Source organism: Thunnus maccoyii, chromosome 6, assembly GCF_910596095.1.
Source record: "Thunnus maccoyii chromosome 6, fThuMac1.1, whole genome shotgun sequence".
NCBI lineage: Eukaryota > Metazoa > Chordata > Actinopteri > Scombriformes > Scombridae > Thunnus > Thunnus maccoyii.
This window is the reverse complement of record NC_056538.1, coordinates 15,231,172-15,249,660: the sequence shown is the minus strand read 5'-3', so window position 1 is coordinate 15,249,660 and position 18,489 is coordinate 15,231,172. Positions and strand designations below refer to the sequence as shown.

The 18,489-nt window shown below is 39.3% G+C and overlaps 1 protein-coding gene and 5 non-coding genes across 11 annotated transcripts in view; 5 read left to right on the top strand and 1 right to left on the bottom strand.

Moving 5' to 3' along the window:
• Positions 1 to 18,489, bottom strand: part of LOC121898411 (cytoplasmic dynein 2 heavy chain 1) — a 127,375-nt gene that overhangs the window by 34,530 nt on the left and 74,356 nt on the right. For all 6 annotated transcript variants that reach the window (XM_042413450.1, XM_042413452.1, XM_042413453.1 and 3 more), the window contains 2 exons: positions 1,327 to 1,487; positions 42 to 167 (listed from right to left, as the gene is read on the bottom strand). In XM_042413450.1, coding sequence (XP_042269384.1) covers positions 42 to 167; positions 1,327 to 1,487 — 287 coding nt within the window. The remainder of the gene's footprint in view (positions 1 to 41; positions 168 to 1,326; positions 1,488 to 18,489) is intronic.
• Positions 6,808 to 6,880, top strand: trnam-cau. The gene has a single exon. It is a non-coding gene; the product is annotated as a tRNA-Met (tRNA).
• trnam-cau lies at positions 7,494 to 7,566 on the top strand. The gene has a single exon. It is a non-coding gene; the product is annotated as a tRNA-Met (tRNA).
• trnam-cau lies at positions 8,736 to 8,808 on the top strand. Its single transcript has one exon. It is a non-coding gene; the product is annotated as a tRNA-Met (tRNA).
• Positions 11,894 to 11,966, top strand: trnam-cau. The gene has a single exon. It is a non-coding gene; the product is annotated as a tRNA-Met (tRNA).
• Positions 13,895 to 13,967, top strand: trnam-cau. The gene has a single exon. It is a non-coding gene; the product is annotated as a tRNA-Met (tRNA).

Here is an 18,489-nt window from a genome sequence, read left to right as displayed (position 1 = left end):
TACCACACAAAAAGACTCATAAACACACACAGGGTACGTACTTTTTCGAGGAGGGGTAGCCATGCAGTGACAAGGTGAAGGTTTTTCAAGCAAAGCCAGTCTCCATTTCTGGAACATTCTCTCAGTGTCGCTAAGGCCACATCAGCCTGTCCCTGACCCATAGAGATCTAGACAGACAAAGAGGGGGAGGAAGGGAGGGTGAGAAACAGAGGCAGTGGGATAGAAAATTTGATTCACATTGTAATTTCTCACAAGTTAGCAGCAGATAATCTGATTCCATTTTTTAATTCATCTCTCCTCAGTGGGAGGAACAATGAAACACAAAGTCAGATTCCCACTGTGTTTTTTTTCTCAATACAGCTCCCATATTGAGGCCAGTAACACAACTAACTGATCTGATTTATGTATAACTGATATGACTTAATGTTATATGCAGCACCCATGTGAGTGGAATGCTTGGTGTGTACATCTTTGCAGTCACACACATGGGTTCCTTGTACATAATGTTGGTTGTAGTTACAATGGAAATGGTAAAAACCTACTTTCTAATATGTTTTCTAGGTGACTGAGGGCAGGTTTGAAAACTTAGAAAGTAAGAAAGATATTGAGACAGAGATCAGAAAGAAGGCATAAAAAACTGTAAACCTACAGTAATTTACATAAATCCAATACACTACCCATCCTTATGTGACAGAAATCAACGCCTTAATTCTGGTTTGAAAAATGTGTTTTTTGCCACGAGGTCTTGACACAGTCACTTGAAATTGACACACTGTAATGAAGGAACATGTCACCCGCAGCAATGGAACAGCGCTTTCATGCATTTCCAATAATTTTTGGACAACAGTTGAGTTCTGTGGCACATAGGCACAAGCTTCTGTATATCAGGCTTTGACTGTGCAGATGATACTTGTTAGTAAGATAAATTTCTCTGTGGGTTTTCATCTCTTCAGGGGATTTGATGATCACTATAAAAAGAAAATAATACCTACATTTTTCTTTAATAGCTGCATTAACCACATATTGAATAACTGCAGGTGTGTCTTGCAGGGGCAGACTGCAAAGGAGATGATCTCAGATGTCTTCCTGTCTTAAAAAGTATTATAATTGCTGACCTCCATTGGCAGAACAATATCAAGAGTTATCAAGAGTTATACTTCAAAACTGTGTTGCAATAAGATTCAACAAGCTGTAGGACTCATCTTTCCCCATGTAGGTGCACAATAGATTATTCTATAGATTTGATCTGGTGTTCTGTCAAAAAAAAACACTTGCACTTGCCAATAAATTGCAATTATTTTATCATTTAATTGTGTTATTCTCTACCTCATGATAGTTGTCCCTGCCCACGGTTTCCGAAGCTAGTTCTGCAAGCTCCTGGGAGGGGTCTGCCCCCGGAGAGATGATGATCAACACCGGCTCCCATTCCAATGTCTCAGTGTAGAGACGCCGCAGGTTCAGGGGAGGGGGGGAGAGCTCTTTCATACCTGCAGAGAGAAGATAAAGGAGATAGGAGGAGAACGAGGGCCGTGAAAGACAGATCTGCAAAGTGTGTTTCAACATTTCATTTAAATTTGATATGCTACTAAAAGTCAAAGTCACTGGATTCACTGCACAGGGAGGAGACAGAAATAAAGCTAAACAGTGGGGAAACAAGAAGTGGAGGCAAATGAAAGTAAGTAACAGCAAAGGGGCATTAGGTAAGGGTAGATGGGGAAGAAGCATACATGCAGTACCAGTCAAAAGTTTGGACACACCTTCCCATTCCCTTGAGTGAGAGAGTGTGTCCAAACGTTTGACTGGTACTGTACATGGAGTAGAAAAATCAAGTGGAAAAAGATGACAAGGAGACAGAGGGGGAGCATTAACAGGGAGGGGTAGACAGTACCAGAGGGAGGTGATGGGGAGGAAGGCTGGGGAAAAAAGAAAAAAAAAAAAAAAAAGTTGAAGAAGGGGGAGAGCAGGAGGCAGGCAGTGATGGTGAAAGGGAGAGAGGGCAGAAGAGGAAGACACTGAAAGAGACAGAGTGAGAGAGATTAGGGGGGTGATGCAGTATGCATACTGAGTTTTAGGTATGCAGCAGTATTCGCAACACATAGCAGAAGAATACCTTGTCAGCCCCCTGGTGTTGAGAAGCCAGGCTCTTTGTGTATGCGTCTAAGAGTGTGTGTGTGTGAGTCTGTATGTGTATGTTTTTCTCACTGAGCATTAGGCTCTAATCCTGCTGTAATATATTGAATCGCATATCAGATATGAGTTAATAATGACACACAAGCTGCGATACAGGCGCACACAGCGTGAGTGGCTGTGTTAGAAATACTGCTGTGACGTTATTCATGCATGTATCAGCAGATATCTCTTTCAGACACACAAGCGCACACACACAAATGCTCACATACACATATACATACACTCACATGTTTACTTAGGTCACTTTTGTGGACATTACATAGACTTACATTAATTTCCTGGAGATTTACTCTAACATTAACCTAACTTTAACCTTAACCACTGATCCAAAAATCAGCTTTTTCACAATCGGGGACGCGACTTTTGTCCCCAATAGGACAAGCCGTCCTAAATTAACAGGTCTTTAGTCTGAAATCTGTCCTGAACAGAACTGCATGCACGCACAAACACACACACACACACACACACACACAGTGCTGTCTTTTCTGGTTGAGACAACTGCCCTCTCGCCTGAACATTCTTTTGGTGTCTGCTGCCAAATTCAATCTGCTGCACTGGAGTACACACACATACACGCACACAAGGTCTTGGAAGAGAACATCTCAGAGCGACCTTTTGCTGCATCACCATGGCAACACTAAGAAAAACAGTCATCTGACCACATGGCTTGTGATGTCTGACTGCAAAAAAAAAAGAGGGAGCATTTACAGAACAGGCGCGTGCACAAATGTATACACAACTACCTTTGACATGGGCAGGTAATCAGTATTCGTGCTGCAAACCAGCATCCTCTGTCTGTGAATAGCAAAGTTCACCTTGGCTTTTATGACACACATTCAGGGCAAAGAGGAGCCTAGGTAAAGACAGCGCCACAGTCTCCCTGTGATTCAAACACAGCTCAGTAGAGGAAACATTGCACGGCTAAGAATTAATGAGCAAACACTTGACATTATAGGCATTCAAGTTTTTCTATTAAAATATTTTAATTGTTCTATTAAAATCACTGTAATGGACAGTCAAAGGACACATTTGCATTTAAATTCTGACTGATTGTTGAAAGAAAAAAAAGGGTGTCCCCTTGGCTGGATGGTTAACGATAAGAAAAGTAACTGAAAGATTTTTTTTATGAGAAAGACAGCTTGTATTTTTGAGACGTAGAGTGAGCAAGCTAGTGAGCAAGCACAAGTTTGTGCGTGTATGGTTGTGTTCAACCAGGCATGACTGTGTGCGTGAGCAGTGCCCAGGCCTGGACTGGGGGGATTGAGTGAGATTAGTTGTAAGAGGATTACAGACCATGCCTCATTAGCATACTGATTTACTGCCAAAAACACATACACACAAAATCGTCTTCTCTCTTGTTCTTCTTTTTTTTTTTTTATCTGTCTGTCTCTTTCAGACAGATGCACACTCTCATCCACCTCATACGTACAATACATCCTCACCAGTGGGTTCACTTGGCGTTCAAGGAATATGAGGACAATCTCTTTATCATGATAGAGTAAGTGTGTACTTCATTAGAGCTGTCCACAGACACACAAGCAAGATAAAGAAGTGAAACTTGTGCTTTCAAGGAATTAGCTCAAATGGAAACACAGACATATACCATTAAAAATGGAGAGATGGGCTTATAGACACCCACAAATTAAGAAGTAAAAACAGGCACACACACTAACACACCTAAACAAATGCTTTACAGTAATACACACACACACACTCATACAAAGGCTGGAGTGCCATCCTGAATGGTTATTGTCTCACTTTTCTCCATATTCATTTAACACTGTCACAGCCTTGCTGGCGCAGTAGGCACAGTCTCATTATCTGAAGGTTGTGAGTTTGAGCCTAACACAAGGCAAATGCCTTTAAGAAAATGAATTACATGAACATAATTGAGACTGCATGGAGGAAGTTACTGCACAGTCAATGGGTGGAAAAAATACACACACTGTCAGAGATGGAGAGATGGGCTGATGGATACCCATAAACTCAGATATTCAAAAAGATAACTCGACAAACACAAGGCTGTAGTACCATCATGACAATGTTTGACAAGGGCTCTGACAGCTTTGTTGGCACAGTAGAGAGTGTGTAAACTGAGTGATCTGAAGGCTGGAATTTGAGACTCGCACAGGGCAGGTGTTTCAAGAAAAAGAATTACATGGAAACAAAAGAGAATGAATGGACACAATTTCTACACAGTCAATGTGGTGTAAAATAAAATGGACACGACTTCAAAGATGGAGAGACACCCACAATCTCAGCTTTAAAGATAGGCACACAGACGCAAACACAAACACACACATGCACATACAAAGGCTGGAGTGTCACCCTCAATGAGCCAGTATTATTATTAGCACACTGTAGCAGCTGCACAACAGCTGACACTGAGTTTCAGTCAATAGAGTTTTTGGTATCAGTAGGAGGCAAGTTAGTGAGGGTACTCTGGCTCACTCCCTCTCTGTCTATAACTTCTCCTTTCAAACCCCCTTTCCCTTTCTGATCTTTACAATGTTCCCTTTATAACATTTGTGAAACTATTTCAAAAGTTGAGGGTTGAGGAAAAAGTCAACTGTGGCAACTGATCTGAATGGCCAATTAGAGGTTTCAAAGCCTTGTTGGCGCAGTAGGCAGCGCGCCAGTCTCATAATCTGAAGGTTGTGAGTTCAAGCCTCACACTTTGTGTTTTAACAAAGCGGATTACCTGACAACAAAACATTATGGTACAGACAAAAGCTACATGCTGTCATAAGTAAAGTACCAGTTGTGTGGTCTAAGAATTGAAGATTAGTATGTTAAAGACTGACCTTTAAAATGTCATCATTCACCCAGGGTTTTTTTTGTTGTTGTGATTAATTGTGTATCTGTGATTGCCTTTAGGGATGATCTCAATCTAGCATCTCTCACACTCATCTTTCTTTGCTATAAACTATCCAGCACTCTGATACCATACCTCACACTCACTCATGCACACACGTTCATGACTGACTAGAAAGGCTGCCACATGACATTGTATTACTGTTTCTTTTGTTGCAGTTATATTTTTGTTTTTTTGTTTCCATTAACCTGCATCTCCCTCTCTTTTGTCATGGCTTTAGTGCTTGGTGATGAAACAAAGCATGTTAGGATGATTGTAGCCCTTATGTGAACACTGTGGTGTACAGACTCATTGTTATTGTGATTATACAGACTGTATTATTTTTATTGTTTAATGCAACAGTTTCCAAAGCCTCATTGTCTCAGTCTCATAATCTGAAGGTTGTGAGTTCAAGCCTCACACGGGGCAGGTGTTTTAACAAAGTGGATTACCTGGCAACAAAACATGATGGCAGAGACAAAGGCCACATGCTGTCAAAAGTAAAATATCAATCATATAGTGTAACAATTTACAATTTGTCAGTTAAAGACTGCACCTAAAAAATCTTACCGTCACACAATCATTCCAAAGTCTATTTTTTGTTTCTTTTTCATTATTAATTGTGCATCTGTGCTTGCCTGTAGGGATGCTCTCATACAATATCTCTACCACTTATCTTTCTTTTTTATAACATTTCCAGAACTCTGACACCATACCTCACAATCATCCATGCACACACAGTCATCGCTGAGTAGACAGACTGCCACGTGCCATTGTATTATTGTCTCTTTTGTTATACGCAGTTATATTCTCATTCTTTTGTTTCCTTCATCCTGTGTTTGCCATGGCTTTTGTGTTAGGTCATGACACAACGACCATAAGGCTGTACCCGAAGCTTTGAAGCTTTGCTCATTGCCATGGTATTCGTTAAAATCAGTATTTGAATTTTTGTATGTATATATATATATATATGTATGTATACAATGATTTTTTTTTTTCTTCCCCAGTGACGGTAGTCTGATAGGAAGAGAGGTGAAGAGACAGTGAGAGATGATGGAGGCAGCCTCAGTGTCGCTCATCAGCTCATGCTGAAGATGCTTCTTCCGGTGGAGAAGCAGGCTGCTGTCTCTCTCTCTCAGAAAGACAGAGACACAGTTGTAAACAGCAACACATGGGGGAGAACAGGGTAGCAGGTGCGTGGCATGGAGACCTGCCAGAAGAAGTAGGAGCAGCTTCAGCTCAAGCTGGATGTAGAACACAAAACACCGGCGGGCGGCGAGGAGGAGGCACCTACACTGTGAGACTCCCTGTTCCCCACTGCCTCCGTCATCTCTCCCTCACTCTCCTCACCCCTTGTTCCTATTGGACCAAAACCGCTGTGGCCCCGCCCTTTCCCTCCCATAGCAAAGTTTCAAATACATTTGATTAATTGCTGCTGAAGTTTCGAAGCACAAAAAAACCCTGTTTTTTTCTTTTTTCTTTTCCATTCCGAGTTCGTCTTAGCTCGGCCAGGAAAACTTATGTAGTCACTCCAAATCCTCGTACGATAAGCCTGCACAGTTGCAATTATGACAAAATAATTGTAAAATATAAATGCTTTCTCTTCAAAATGATGCCAGAGCGAAGGAGAATGTCCCAATTGGAAAATAAAACCTCTCCGACTTTGAGTCTCTTCCTTGATACTGGTGTCATGTTCTGTGCCAATATTGGTGGGTAAATACAATAAATAGACAAAAATATTCATTATGGAAAACATTTACACAGCCTCGTTGGCGCAGTAGGCAGCGCGTCAGTCTCATAATCTGAAGGTCGTGAGTTCGAGCCTCACACGGGGCAGGTGTTTTAAAATCACATGACCCCAAAACACAATGGGAAAGATACACTGATAAAAGTAGAGTGCCACTAGATTTGGGATAGAATATAGATGCATGTAGTCTTGCCTGATACTGAAAACTGAACAATCCTACAGAAGCTCCAGAATAATCATGCTTAAGGACTAACTATCGTACGTTGGAATTCAGACTGCCGTGCATGCAGAACTGAGTCTACAACTTATGTGATTCTGTGCCACAAATTGACTGCAATGATAAAAAGGAATCACAAAAACATTATTACTTTGTGTATAATTTCATCATCAGCCAAAAGGCTTTTCTTTTTTTTTCATTTTCGTTTTGAGTTCGTCTTAGCCCAGTTAGAAAACAATATGTAGTCTGTTCAAATACTCGTACAATAACAGGGCCGCATAGTTGCACTTATGAAATAATGTTTGTAAAATATAAGTGCTTTCTCTTCAAAGTGATCCCAGAGTGAAGGAGAATGTCCCAATTGGGAAATAAAACCTCTCCGACTTTGAGTCTCTTCCTTGATACTGGTGTCATGTTTTGTGCCAATATTGGTGGGTAAATACAATAAATAGACGAAAATATTCATTATGGTAAACATTTACACAGCCTCGTTGGCGCAGTAGGCAGCGCGTCAGTCTCATAATCTGAAGGTCGTGAGTTCGAGCCTCACACGGGGCAGGTGTTTTAAAATCACATGACCCCAAAACACAATAGGAAAGATACACTGTTGAAAGTAGAGTGCCAGTAGATTTGCAATAAAATCATCAATATAATCATGTTTAAGGACAAACTATCGTACTTTCAAATTCAGACTGCAGCGCATGCAGAACTGACTGCAAATTATGTGATTCTGTGCCACAAGTTACCAAGTTGACTGCAATGATAAGAGTGAATCACAAAAACATTATTACTTTATATACCATTTCATCATCAGTCAAAAGGATTTTTTTTCTTTTCCATTCCGAATTCGTCTTAGCTCGGCCAGGAAACATTATGCAGTCACTCCAAATTCTCGTATGATAAGCCTGCACAGTTGCAATTATTATACAATGATTGTAAAATGTAAGTGCTTTCTCTTCACAACAATGCCGGAGTGAGGTAGGATGTCCCAGTTGGTAAATACAACCTCTCCTTCTTTGAGTCTCTTAATACCGGTGTCATGTTTTGTGTCCATTTTAGTGCGTAAATATAATAAACAGACTGAAATACTCATTATCAAAACTGCATATGTGCAGTAGGCAGCGCGTCAGTCTCATAATCTGAAGGTTGTGAGTTCGAGCCTCACACGGGGCAGGTGTTTTAAAATCACATGACCCCAAAACATAATAGGAAACATACACTGTTAAAAATAGAGTGCCACTAGATTTGCAATATAATCATGTTTAAGGACAGGCTATCATACTTTCAAATTCAGACTGCAGCGCATGCAGAACTGACTGCAAATTATGTGATTCTGTGCCACAAATTACCAAGTTGACTGCAATGATAAGAGTGAATCACAAAAACATTATTACTTTATATACCATTTCATCATCAGTCAAAAGGATTTTTTTTTCTATTTTCTTTTCCATTCCGAGTTCGTCTTAGCTCGGCCAGGAAAACTTATGTAGTCACTCCAAATCCTCGTACGATAAGCCTGCACAGTTGCAATTATGACAAAATAATTGTAAAATATAAATGCTTTCTCTTCAAAATGATGCCGGAGTGAAGGAGAATGTCCCAATTGGAAAATAAAACCTCTCCGGCTTTGAGTCTCTTCCTTGATACTGGTGTCATGTTCTGTGCCAATATTGGTGGGTAAATACAATAAATAGATGAAAATATTCATCATGGAAAACATTTACACAGCCTCGTTGGCGCAGTAGGCAGCGCGTCAGTCTCATAATCTGAAGGTCGTGAGTTCGAACCTCACACGGGGCAGGTGTTTTAAAATCAGATGACCCCAAAACACAATGGGAAAGATACACTGTTGAAAGTAGAGTGCCAGTAGATTTGGGATAGAATATAGATGCATACAGTCTCAGTACAGAATCAAACCATCAACCTTCTGGTTACAAGCTTGCTCCTCTAACCTTTAAGCCATCACTACATGCCTACACAGGTTTGCATAATTTACACTTTTAATCTGTCAGCAATTTTTGCTAAGCCATCTCTCGCCTTGTAAATTGCAGCATTATTGCCCTTTTTGATAATGACTCCTTTGTATTATTGATATAGTTTCATCAGCAGGGTTTGTTCCGCTAATGAAAAGAACACCGCTCTAGTTTACCCTTCTTTTTGAGATATAGTATCATCTTTTCGACAATCGACTGTTCTGGGCTGCTTATGTACATGCATGCGCACACTGCAAGCTTATTCAAGCTTGGCTAGAGTTAACATTGACTAGACATGGCTAAGTTGTGTTAGTGGAATGGCTTAAGCCTCAAGTGAAAGTTGACGTTTAGTCTAGCCAGGCTTTTTCAAGAAAGTGCAGCTTTCTTTAACCCTCAGATCTCCTGATGAGCAGGTTGGCACCTGGCATGGCAGCCTCTGCTATCAGTGTATGAACAGGTGAATGTTGACATGTGTTGTAAAATGCTTTGAGTGGTCAGAGGACTAGAAAGGCGCTATATAAGTGTAGGCCATTTATTTATATTACCAAAGTAGCCCAAATACCCCAAATTGACAATAATCAGCCATAATAATAAAAAACAAACAACCACTACACTTATGGATGATTTACCAAGTTGACTAAAAAGATATGAATGTATTGAAAAACATTTTTTCAACCATATGTACCATTTCAGCCAAAAGGTTTTTCTTTTTCCTTTTTCTTTTCTGTTCAGAGTTTGTCGTGGCTCACTGAGGAAAAATGAGGTAAACTCAATACTTGTTTGATAAAGATGAATAGTTGAAGTTATGAGATAATGTGTGTCAAATGTAAGTGCCGTCTCTTCAAAATGATGCCAGATGGAGATGTCACAATTGGTAAATACAACTTTTCCATTCTTGAGTCCCTTCCTCTGAATCTGAAGGTAGTGAGTTTGAGCCTCACACAGGGAAGATGTTTTATGAAACTAGTTATCACCTGACAATAAAACACTTGGTGGAGATGATGCTTCATACTTTGAAAAGTAAAGTGTGAGGAACCAGGTGTAGACAATGAAGAATTCCACCACTCACCACACTACTGATTAAGTAATTATGGCAGTTACAGGGGTGCACAAGTACCATCACAGGGAGAAGACAAGGCTGCAAAATTACTCTACCAACTGTAAAACGCCTATGGGCAAAAACACAGTCCTACTGCAGATAGAAATTAAACCGCAGTATTGGTTCATGAATACTCATGACATTCAAATGAATATTAAGGGTACATTGAATCTGTTTTTATATAGATATTTGTATACATGTGAAGCACTCAGCGAATAATTTGAAGTTGCAGAAAAAAAAAAATCTGTTTATTCACATTTCTTGCACATGTTTAGACAGCAAGATGGTATGAATAGATCTATTAGATACAAATAAAATCACAAAGACAGAAACTACAAAGCCTCTTGGAATAGGCTTCCATGGCAATACATAAACATGGCACACAGTGGAAAAATAACAAAAGGAATCCCTTTACCATAAACTGCATGTTTGAGTCAAACGAGCCACTGACGACCAGAACTGAAAATGCAAGAACAGTTAACCACGTTCAGCCTAACAGGAAACAAAACGGAAAGTCTATTTGTGCTGAACATTGACAGAGTACTAATTGGCTGCACCTCTCACCAGACTGAAACTCATTTATACATCACATGCACCAAATCAATTAAACAACTCTTTGAATGACAAAAGAAGCAATGTTTGTCATTCTGTGTATACCCTTTCTGCAAGAGAGAGAATGCGAAGCATAGAAACAGTAACTAAGGGGGAAGGACTTAGAGAATGGTCAGTTTGGAAAGCCACACAAAGACAATAACAGCTCTGACAGCAAACATTGATCATCATATTACAAAGAAAATAAAATTAATTTTTCTACAACTTTTTGACAGGAAAATTCACCGTTCATTCTTGACCATGGTAACAGACGTTGAGCTTGATCATAAATAGCCTTCTTGTCACAGTACGCAGCCTCATAACCTGAAAGTTGTGAGTTTAAGCCTCACACGTGGCAGCTATTAAAGACAAATTATAAAATACAGTGAAGAGCTGACACTTCACACTGTCAATATTGTGAACCTACTGGAGTACTAGTACTGAGGGAGCAGTGGTTTGACAGAGGAAAGAAAAGCTAGTTGGTTCAAAGCTTTAACTGGAACTTGAAAGAGCTGGATATTGCTCTAAGAATTTTCAATACTGTATGTACTATATGTTTCTATGTCACGTTTTTTTCTATGTTGCATTCATACATTTTCAAACATCACAGATACTGACTTTCACACCCCATTGCAGTTATTATTATCTACTTTTCAGTTTGTTGCTGCTGAGTTTGGCGTGTTTACCTCTTTTATAGTGGCCCGCGAGCCGGTCACAACAGTGCACATTTTTAAAGAGTAATAGGGTAATATTACTCTATTGTGATGCAACGGGCAGCACAACAGCTCTATAATCCAAAGGTTCAGAGGTCACACAGGGTGGGTGTCGTATGAAATGTAAAAACAAAATATGATTCACACAACCACTTATTCAGCAGTTTTGTTATTTATTGTACATGAGTGATTGTCTTTAGGGATGCTCTCGGTCCAGCATCTCTCCCACTCATCTTTCCTTGTTATAATATTTCCAGAACTTCAACATCATACCTCACACTCATCCATGCACACACATTCATTGCTGACTAGACCAACTGCCACATGCCCTTTTATTATAGTTGCTGTTTCCTTAAAACTGCGCTTGCCATGGCTTTAGTGTTGGGTCATGACACAAAGACTATAGTCTTGACCCATGATGTGAACATTTTGGTGGGTAGATATATTGTTGAGTATACTGACTGATTTCTTATTGTTCCACTTGTTCAATATGTGCACTTGCTTTCACAGCCTCGTTGGCGCAGTAGGCAGCGCGTCAGTCTCATAATCTGAAGGTCGTGAGTTCGAGCCTCACACGGGGCAGGTGTTTTATAAGCAGTTGACCCCGAAACACAATAAGAGAGACATAATGTGCCAGTAGATTTGCATGAGAACATAACACAAAATATGAAAAACATACAGCCTTGCCTGATGTTGAAAACCAAGGAATCTTACAGGAGCTCCAGAGTAATCATGTTTCTGGACAAACTAGTGTGTATTCAAATTTAGACTTCAGCGCATTCAGAAATGAGTCTTGTGTGATCCTATGCCATTATGGACTGCATTTATATAGCGCCTCTTTAGTCTTCCGACCACTCAAAGACTTTTACACTACATGCCACATTCAGCCATTCACATGCTGGTGGAAGAGGCTGTCGTGCAAGATGCCTGCTCACCAGAAGGAGTTTCTAATCATTTACACACACACACTCACACACCAATGGCACAGCCTTCGAGGGCAATTTGGGATTCAGTATCTTGCCCAGGACACTTCCATATGCAGACTGAAGGAGCCAGGGATTGAACCACCAATCTTCCGATTAGTGTACGAACTGCCCTACCTCCTGAACCACAGCCACCCTTAAAAGTGCTGTCTCTTCAAAATGACACTGGAGTGGGGGGAGGATATGCCATTTGTTAAATACAAGTTCTTTCACTGTCACAGCAATGTCACTGTTTTATATCTGCAAGACTTATACTTGAATATTAGTGCTGAAGAACTAGTGATTGTGTATAACAATTAAAAAGCGTTGGTATAAAGCTTTACTTAGAACTTAAAACTAGTGCTAGATATTGTTTGACCATTCTTGTGGGCAAATCCAGTAAAAAGACTGAACTATATGCTTACTTATTGTTACTTATTGTGTAACCACTATGTCTATGCTGGAGTACTAGCACTGAAGGAGTAGTGGCTTGGCATAGGAATCAAAAAGTAGTTGGTTAAAAAATATAGTTGGAACTTGAAACAAAGGCTAAACTGGATTGTCAGACAATTTTCAATATTGATGCCACATTTTTGTAAGTGAAAACGGTAACATTACTCATTGTTTATTATGCAAAAACTATTCACTTTGGCACGTCAGTCTCCTAATCTTATATTTTTGGTTTTTTCTTTCCATTAATCTGCGTCTTCCCCTCTTTTGTCATGGCGTAAGTGCTTGGAGATGAAACAAAGCATTTTAGGTTGATTGTAGCCCTTATGTTAACACTGTGCAGACACATTATTTGTGAGTAAACAGACTGAATTATCATTTTTTATTTGTTCAATGCAACACTTTCCACAGCCTTGGCGCAGCAGGCAGAGCGTCAGTCTTACAATCTGAAGGTTGTGAGTTCGAGCCTCACATGGGGCAGCTGTTTTATAAAAACAGATGATCCCAAAACACAATGGGGGAGACATAACATTAAAAGTAGAGTCCCAGCAGATTTGAAATAGAATATAGATGCATACAGTCTCACCTGACACTGAAAACCAAAGAATCCTACAGAAGCTCCAGAATAATCATGCGTAAGGGCAAACTGTCGTACATTCAAATTCAGACTGCCGTGCACACAGAACTGAGTAAGCAACTTATGTGATTCTGTGCCACAAATTGACTGCAATGATGAGAGCGAATCACAAAAAACATTGTTACTTTATATATAAGTTCAACATCAGCCAAAAGGCTTTTCTTTTTTTTTCAGTTTTTGTTCCGAGTTCATCTTAGCTCAGTTAGGAAAAATTATGTAGTCTCTTCAAATACTCATACAATAAACGCGGCCACACAGATGCATTTATGAAATAATATTTGTAAAATGTAAGTGCTTTCTCTTCAAAATGATGCCAGGGTGAGGTAGAATGTCCCAATTGGTAAATACAATTTCTCCATCTTTGAGTCTCTTCTTTGATACCGGTGTCATGTTTTGTGCCCACTTTGGTGGGTAAATACAATAAATAGGCTAAAATATTTATTATGGAAAACATTTACACAGCCTCGTTGGCGCAGTAGGCAGCGCGTCAGTCTCATAATCTGAAGGTCGTGAGTTCGAGCCTCACACAGGGCAGGTGTTTTAAAATCAGATGACCCCAAAACACAATGGGACAGATACACTGTTGAAAGTAGAGTGCCAGTAGATTTGCAATAGAATATAAATGCACACAGCCTTGCCAGATACTGAAAACCAAAGAATCTTACAGAAGCTCCAGAATAATCATGCTTAGGGACAAACTATCGTACTTTCAAATTCAGACTGCAGAACTGAGTCTGCAACTTCTGTGATTCTGTGCCACAAGTTGACACTAAAGATAAGAATGAATCCCAAAAATGTTATTACTTTATGTGTCATTTCATCATCAGCCAAAAGGCTTTTCATTTCGTTTAGCTCAGTCAGGAAAAATTATGTAGTCTCTTCAAACACTCGTACAATAAACAGAGTTGCAGTTATGAGATAATGTTTGTAAAATGTGCACTTTCTCTTCAAAATAACACTGGAGTGAGGTAGGATGTCCCACTTGGTAAATAACACCTCTCCATCTTTGAGTCTCTTCCTTAATACTGGTGTCATGTTTTGTGCCCATTTTGGTGGGTAATTACAATAAATAGACTAAAATATTCATTATGGAAAATATTTACACAGCCTTGTTGGTGCAGTAAGCAGCGTGTTAGTCTCATAATCTGAAGATTGTGAGTTCGAGCCTCACACGGGGCAGGTGTTTTATAAAAACAGATTACCCAAAAACACAATGGGGAAGACGTACTGTGAAAAGTAGAGTGCCAATAGATTTGCATAAGAATATAAAATAGCATATGAAAAACATATAGCTTTACTTGGCGCTGAAACCCAAGTTTCCTCAAAGCTCACATATTAGGGGGGTAAAGAAATCTAAGGAAAAGATCACCACTCTCTGCACCTGTTCTGCTGCCAGGAAAAAGAAGGAACTTATCATCAGCAAAAGTCAGAACCCCAGCTGCTTCAAAAATGTGCACGCAATGCATTTTAAACAGCTATGCTGTATTTTGAAACAGTCAATAAAATTCAGCATATAGCAAAGCTGTCCATTTGATTACTTTATATTCATGTAGGCTAATAAATCGGCTATACAAATGTCAATTAGATGGTATTCAGCATGAGAAATAAAGAAAAAAAATAGTAGTAATAATTATCCACTTATAGTGATATTTGACCCATACAGACGTGATCACTATAAGTGGTTTCCACTGTATCTATATCATTCTCCAGTTTCTTCATCTCCAACTGCAACTTCTTAATTTTTAACTTTCAATGACACTTGTAAATTGAATGGACATCCTGTGACAGAGATAATGTGTCAAAGCATAGATGATTATGTAGTTGGTAATGGTAAGTTGGTAAGTCGCTTCTCTTAAGTTGCCTACACCATGATTTTAAACATACTTCTGATATTACCTAGCCTACTGATAATATAGTCACAGTCAATTATCTGAATCCTCATTTATTAAAAAATAAAGATAAAACCCCAAATGAAATAATAAAAATTAAAAACCACCACTCTTATGGATGATTTACCAAGTTGACTACAAAGATATGAATGTATTGTAAAAAAACATTTTTGCAACCATATGTACCATTTCAGCCAAAAGGATTTTCTTTTTCCTTTTTCTTTTCTGTTCAGAGTTTGTCGTGGCTCACTGAGGAAATATGAGGTAAACTCAATACTTGTTTGATAAAGATGAATAGTTGCAGTTATGAGATAATGTGTGTGAAATGTAAGTGCTGTCTCTTCACATGATGGCAGAGTGAGATGTCCCAATTGGTAAATACAATTTCTCCATCCTTGAGTCCCTTCCTCACATTTCCATTGGGAGGAGCTAAGAAGCAAGGAAGTGACATGAGTGAGGGAAGCAAGGAGCCATGTTAGCCAAATTAAAAAAGCAACGCCACTGTCACAGTTGTGAAACTACTAGATTTCTACTTGAATATTAGAACTGAAGAACTACTGATTGTGCATGGGAATATAAAAAAAGTTGATTTGAAATAGGGATGTCAACAGTTAACCATTAATCAGTTAACCGCCAAGAATATTTTCGACTGGTTACGCATGTCGGTCAATAGTTTAATTTGAATACAAACTCCACTAATGTCTAGACAATTACATGTTTACAAAATCAGATATCCTTTTTGGAGAAAGTACCAGTGTAAAACCATTGATGTGTAGGTGATGTGACTTCTACATTATGGGTTGGGTTGGTTGTAGCATTAATGTTGCTAGGCTAGCGAGTGTCTTAAAATCTGTTTTTAGCAAGTGTGTTAGAGTCAGTCAGCCCTAAAAGTGTTTCCTTAGTCCAGTTTAACCTGCAGGAGTTTCTGAAGGCTCATGTAATGTGTTTTTCTGCCACAAAGTAAACAAATTCAAAACGAGTGAAAACGGGTCCAAAGTGTCTTCTGATGTCTTTGCTGCAGAAATGGAATATGTCAGGCTGCCAAATACCACTGTCACAGATGGTAAGGAGCTCAAAAAGATATACAAGCAGTCCTATTAACACTAACTGCCAGAGAATTTTTTTTTTACTGCTTCCAAGAGCCTGGTAGGAGAGTGTGTGAATATGTACCTATACTATGATGTAAGCTATATTCAAAAAGTAACGTTATTTTTCCAAAAACAGCTGTCAGAGAAGCGGGGTCGTCTTATAATCAGGGTTGCCTTATATTCGTACCTCGAGCCCGAGTACATTATGCCATTGAGAGCTACTGTGACGAAACGCATTGAAAAACACTTTGAGGAGAAGAAGGATGAGCTAAAAGTCAAGCTGACATTAGCTCTGACCACCGATTGCTGGACAGCTCTCACAAACGAAAGCTATTTCACAACTTTTAAAATTAAAAATTAACTGGTTAGTTATTGGTTAAAGGGTGTTGGTCTGTCAAAAGCAAAATTAACTGAAACTGACATCCCTATTTTAAAACTTTAGTTGGAACTTAAAACTAGTGCAGGATATTGTCTGACAATTTTCAATACTGTTACAAATACAATAAAGACACCAAACTAATCACTATTAAACCCAGTGAACCGGGCTCGTTGGCGCAGAGACGTCAGTCTCATAATCTGGAGGTAGTGAATGAGCTTCACACAGGGAAGGTGTATTATGAAACTTGTTATCACCTGACAGTAATGCTTCATACTTTGAAAAGTAAAGTGTGAGGCACCTGGTGTTGAAATTGAAAAATTCCACCACTCACCATACTACTGATTAAGTAATTATGGCAGTTACAGGGGTGCACAAGTACCTTCACAGGGAGAAGACAAGGCGGCAAAATTACCCTACCAACTGTAAAACACCTATGGGCAAAAACACAGTCCTACTGCAGATAGAAATTAAACTGCAGTGCTGGCTGTAAACAGACAAATACTCATGACATTCGAGTAAATATAAAGAGTACACTGAATCTGATTTTATATAGGTATATGTATACATGTGAAGTACTTGGCAAAGAATTTGAAGTTACAGAAAAAAATACTGCTAAAATACCACCAAAGTTTAGTCACATTTCTCACACAAGTTCAGACAGCAGGATGGTATGAACAGACAGAAACTACAAAGCCTCTTGGAATAGGTCTCCATGGCAATACACAAACATGGCACACAGTGGAAAAATAACAAAGGAATCCCTCCACCATAAACTGCATGTTTGAGTCAAATGAGCCACTAACGACCAGAACTGAAAATGCAAGAACAGTTAACCATGTTCAGCCTAACAGGAAACAAAACGGAAAGTCTATTTGTGCTGAACATTGACAGAGTACTAATTGGCTGCACCTCTCACCAGACTGAAACACGGTTATACATCACATGCACCAAATCAATTAAACAACTCTATGAATGACAAAAGAAGTATTGTTGTCACTGTGTTTATCCTTTTTAAAAGAGAGAGAATGAGAAGTGTAGAAACCATAACTAAGGGGGGAGGACTTAGAGAATGGTAACTTTGGAAAGCCACATACAGACAGTAGTAACAGCTCTGATGGCAAAAATGGATCAGCATTTTGAATAAGCAAATAAAGTTAATTTATCTACAACTTCTTGACAGGCAAATTCAAGGTTAATTGTCAACATTGGTAACAGACCTTGACCTTAATCATGAATAGCCCTGTTGTCACAGTAGATAGCCTCATAACCTGAAGTTTGTGTGCAGCAGCTATTAAAGACAAATCACAAAATACAGTGAAGAGCGGACCTGAAAAAGCTCTAACCTGGGTGACGGACAAACAAATATATTAATGTTTTTCTCCAAAGCTCTGGAGTCAAGCAAAAATACAGATGGGGAAGAAGGGAAAGGGACAGCTTATTTTTATGCAATAAATGCAGCTTATTAAGTCATCCTCTCTTTGTGACCACTTTGTTTTAAGTCTTGAATATACTGAGCAAACAAAAATTTGAATGAAAATATAAATTGTAGACCACCTGGTGCGCCACCTAACCGAAGCCGACTGTGTGAATATGCCATCCTGCGCGCCTCGTCCCTTTAGGGTTTTTTTGGTGTGTACCACCAGGCCTGAAAAAAATTCTAGGGGAAACACTGAATACTGTGAACCTACTTGGAGTACTGG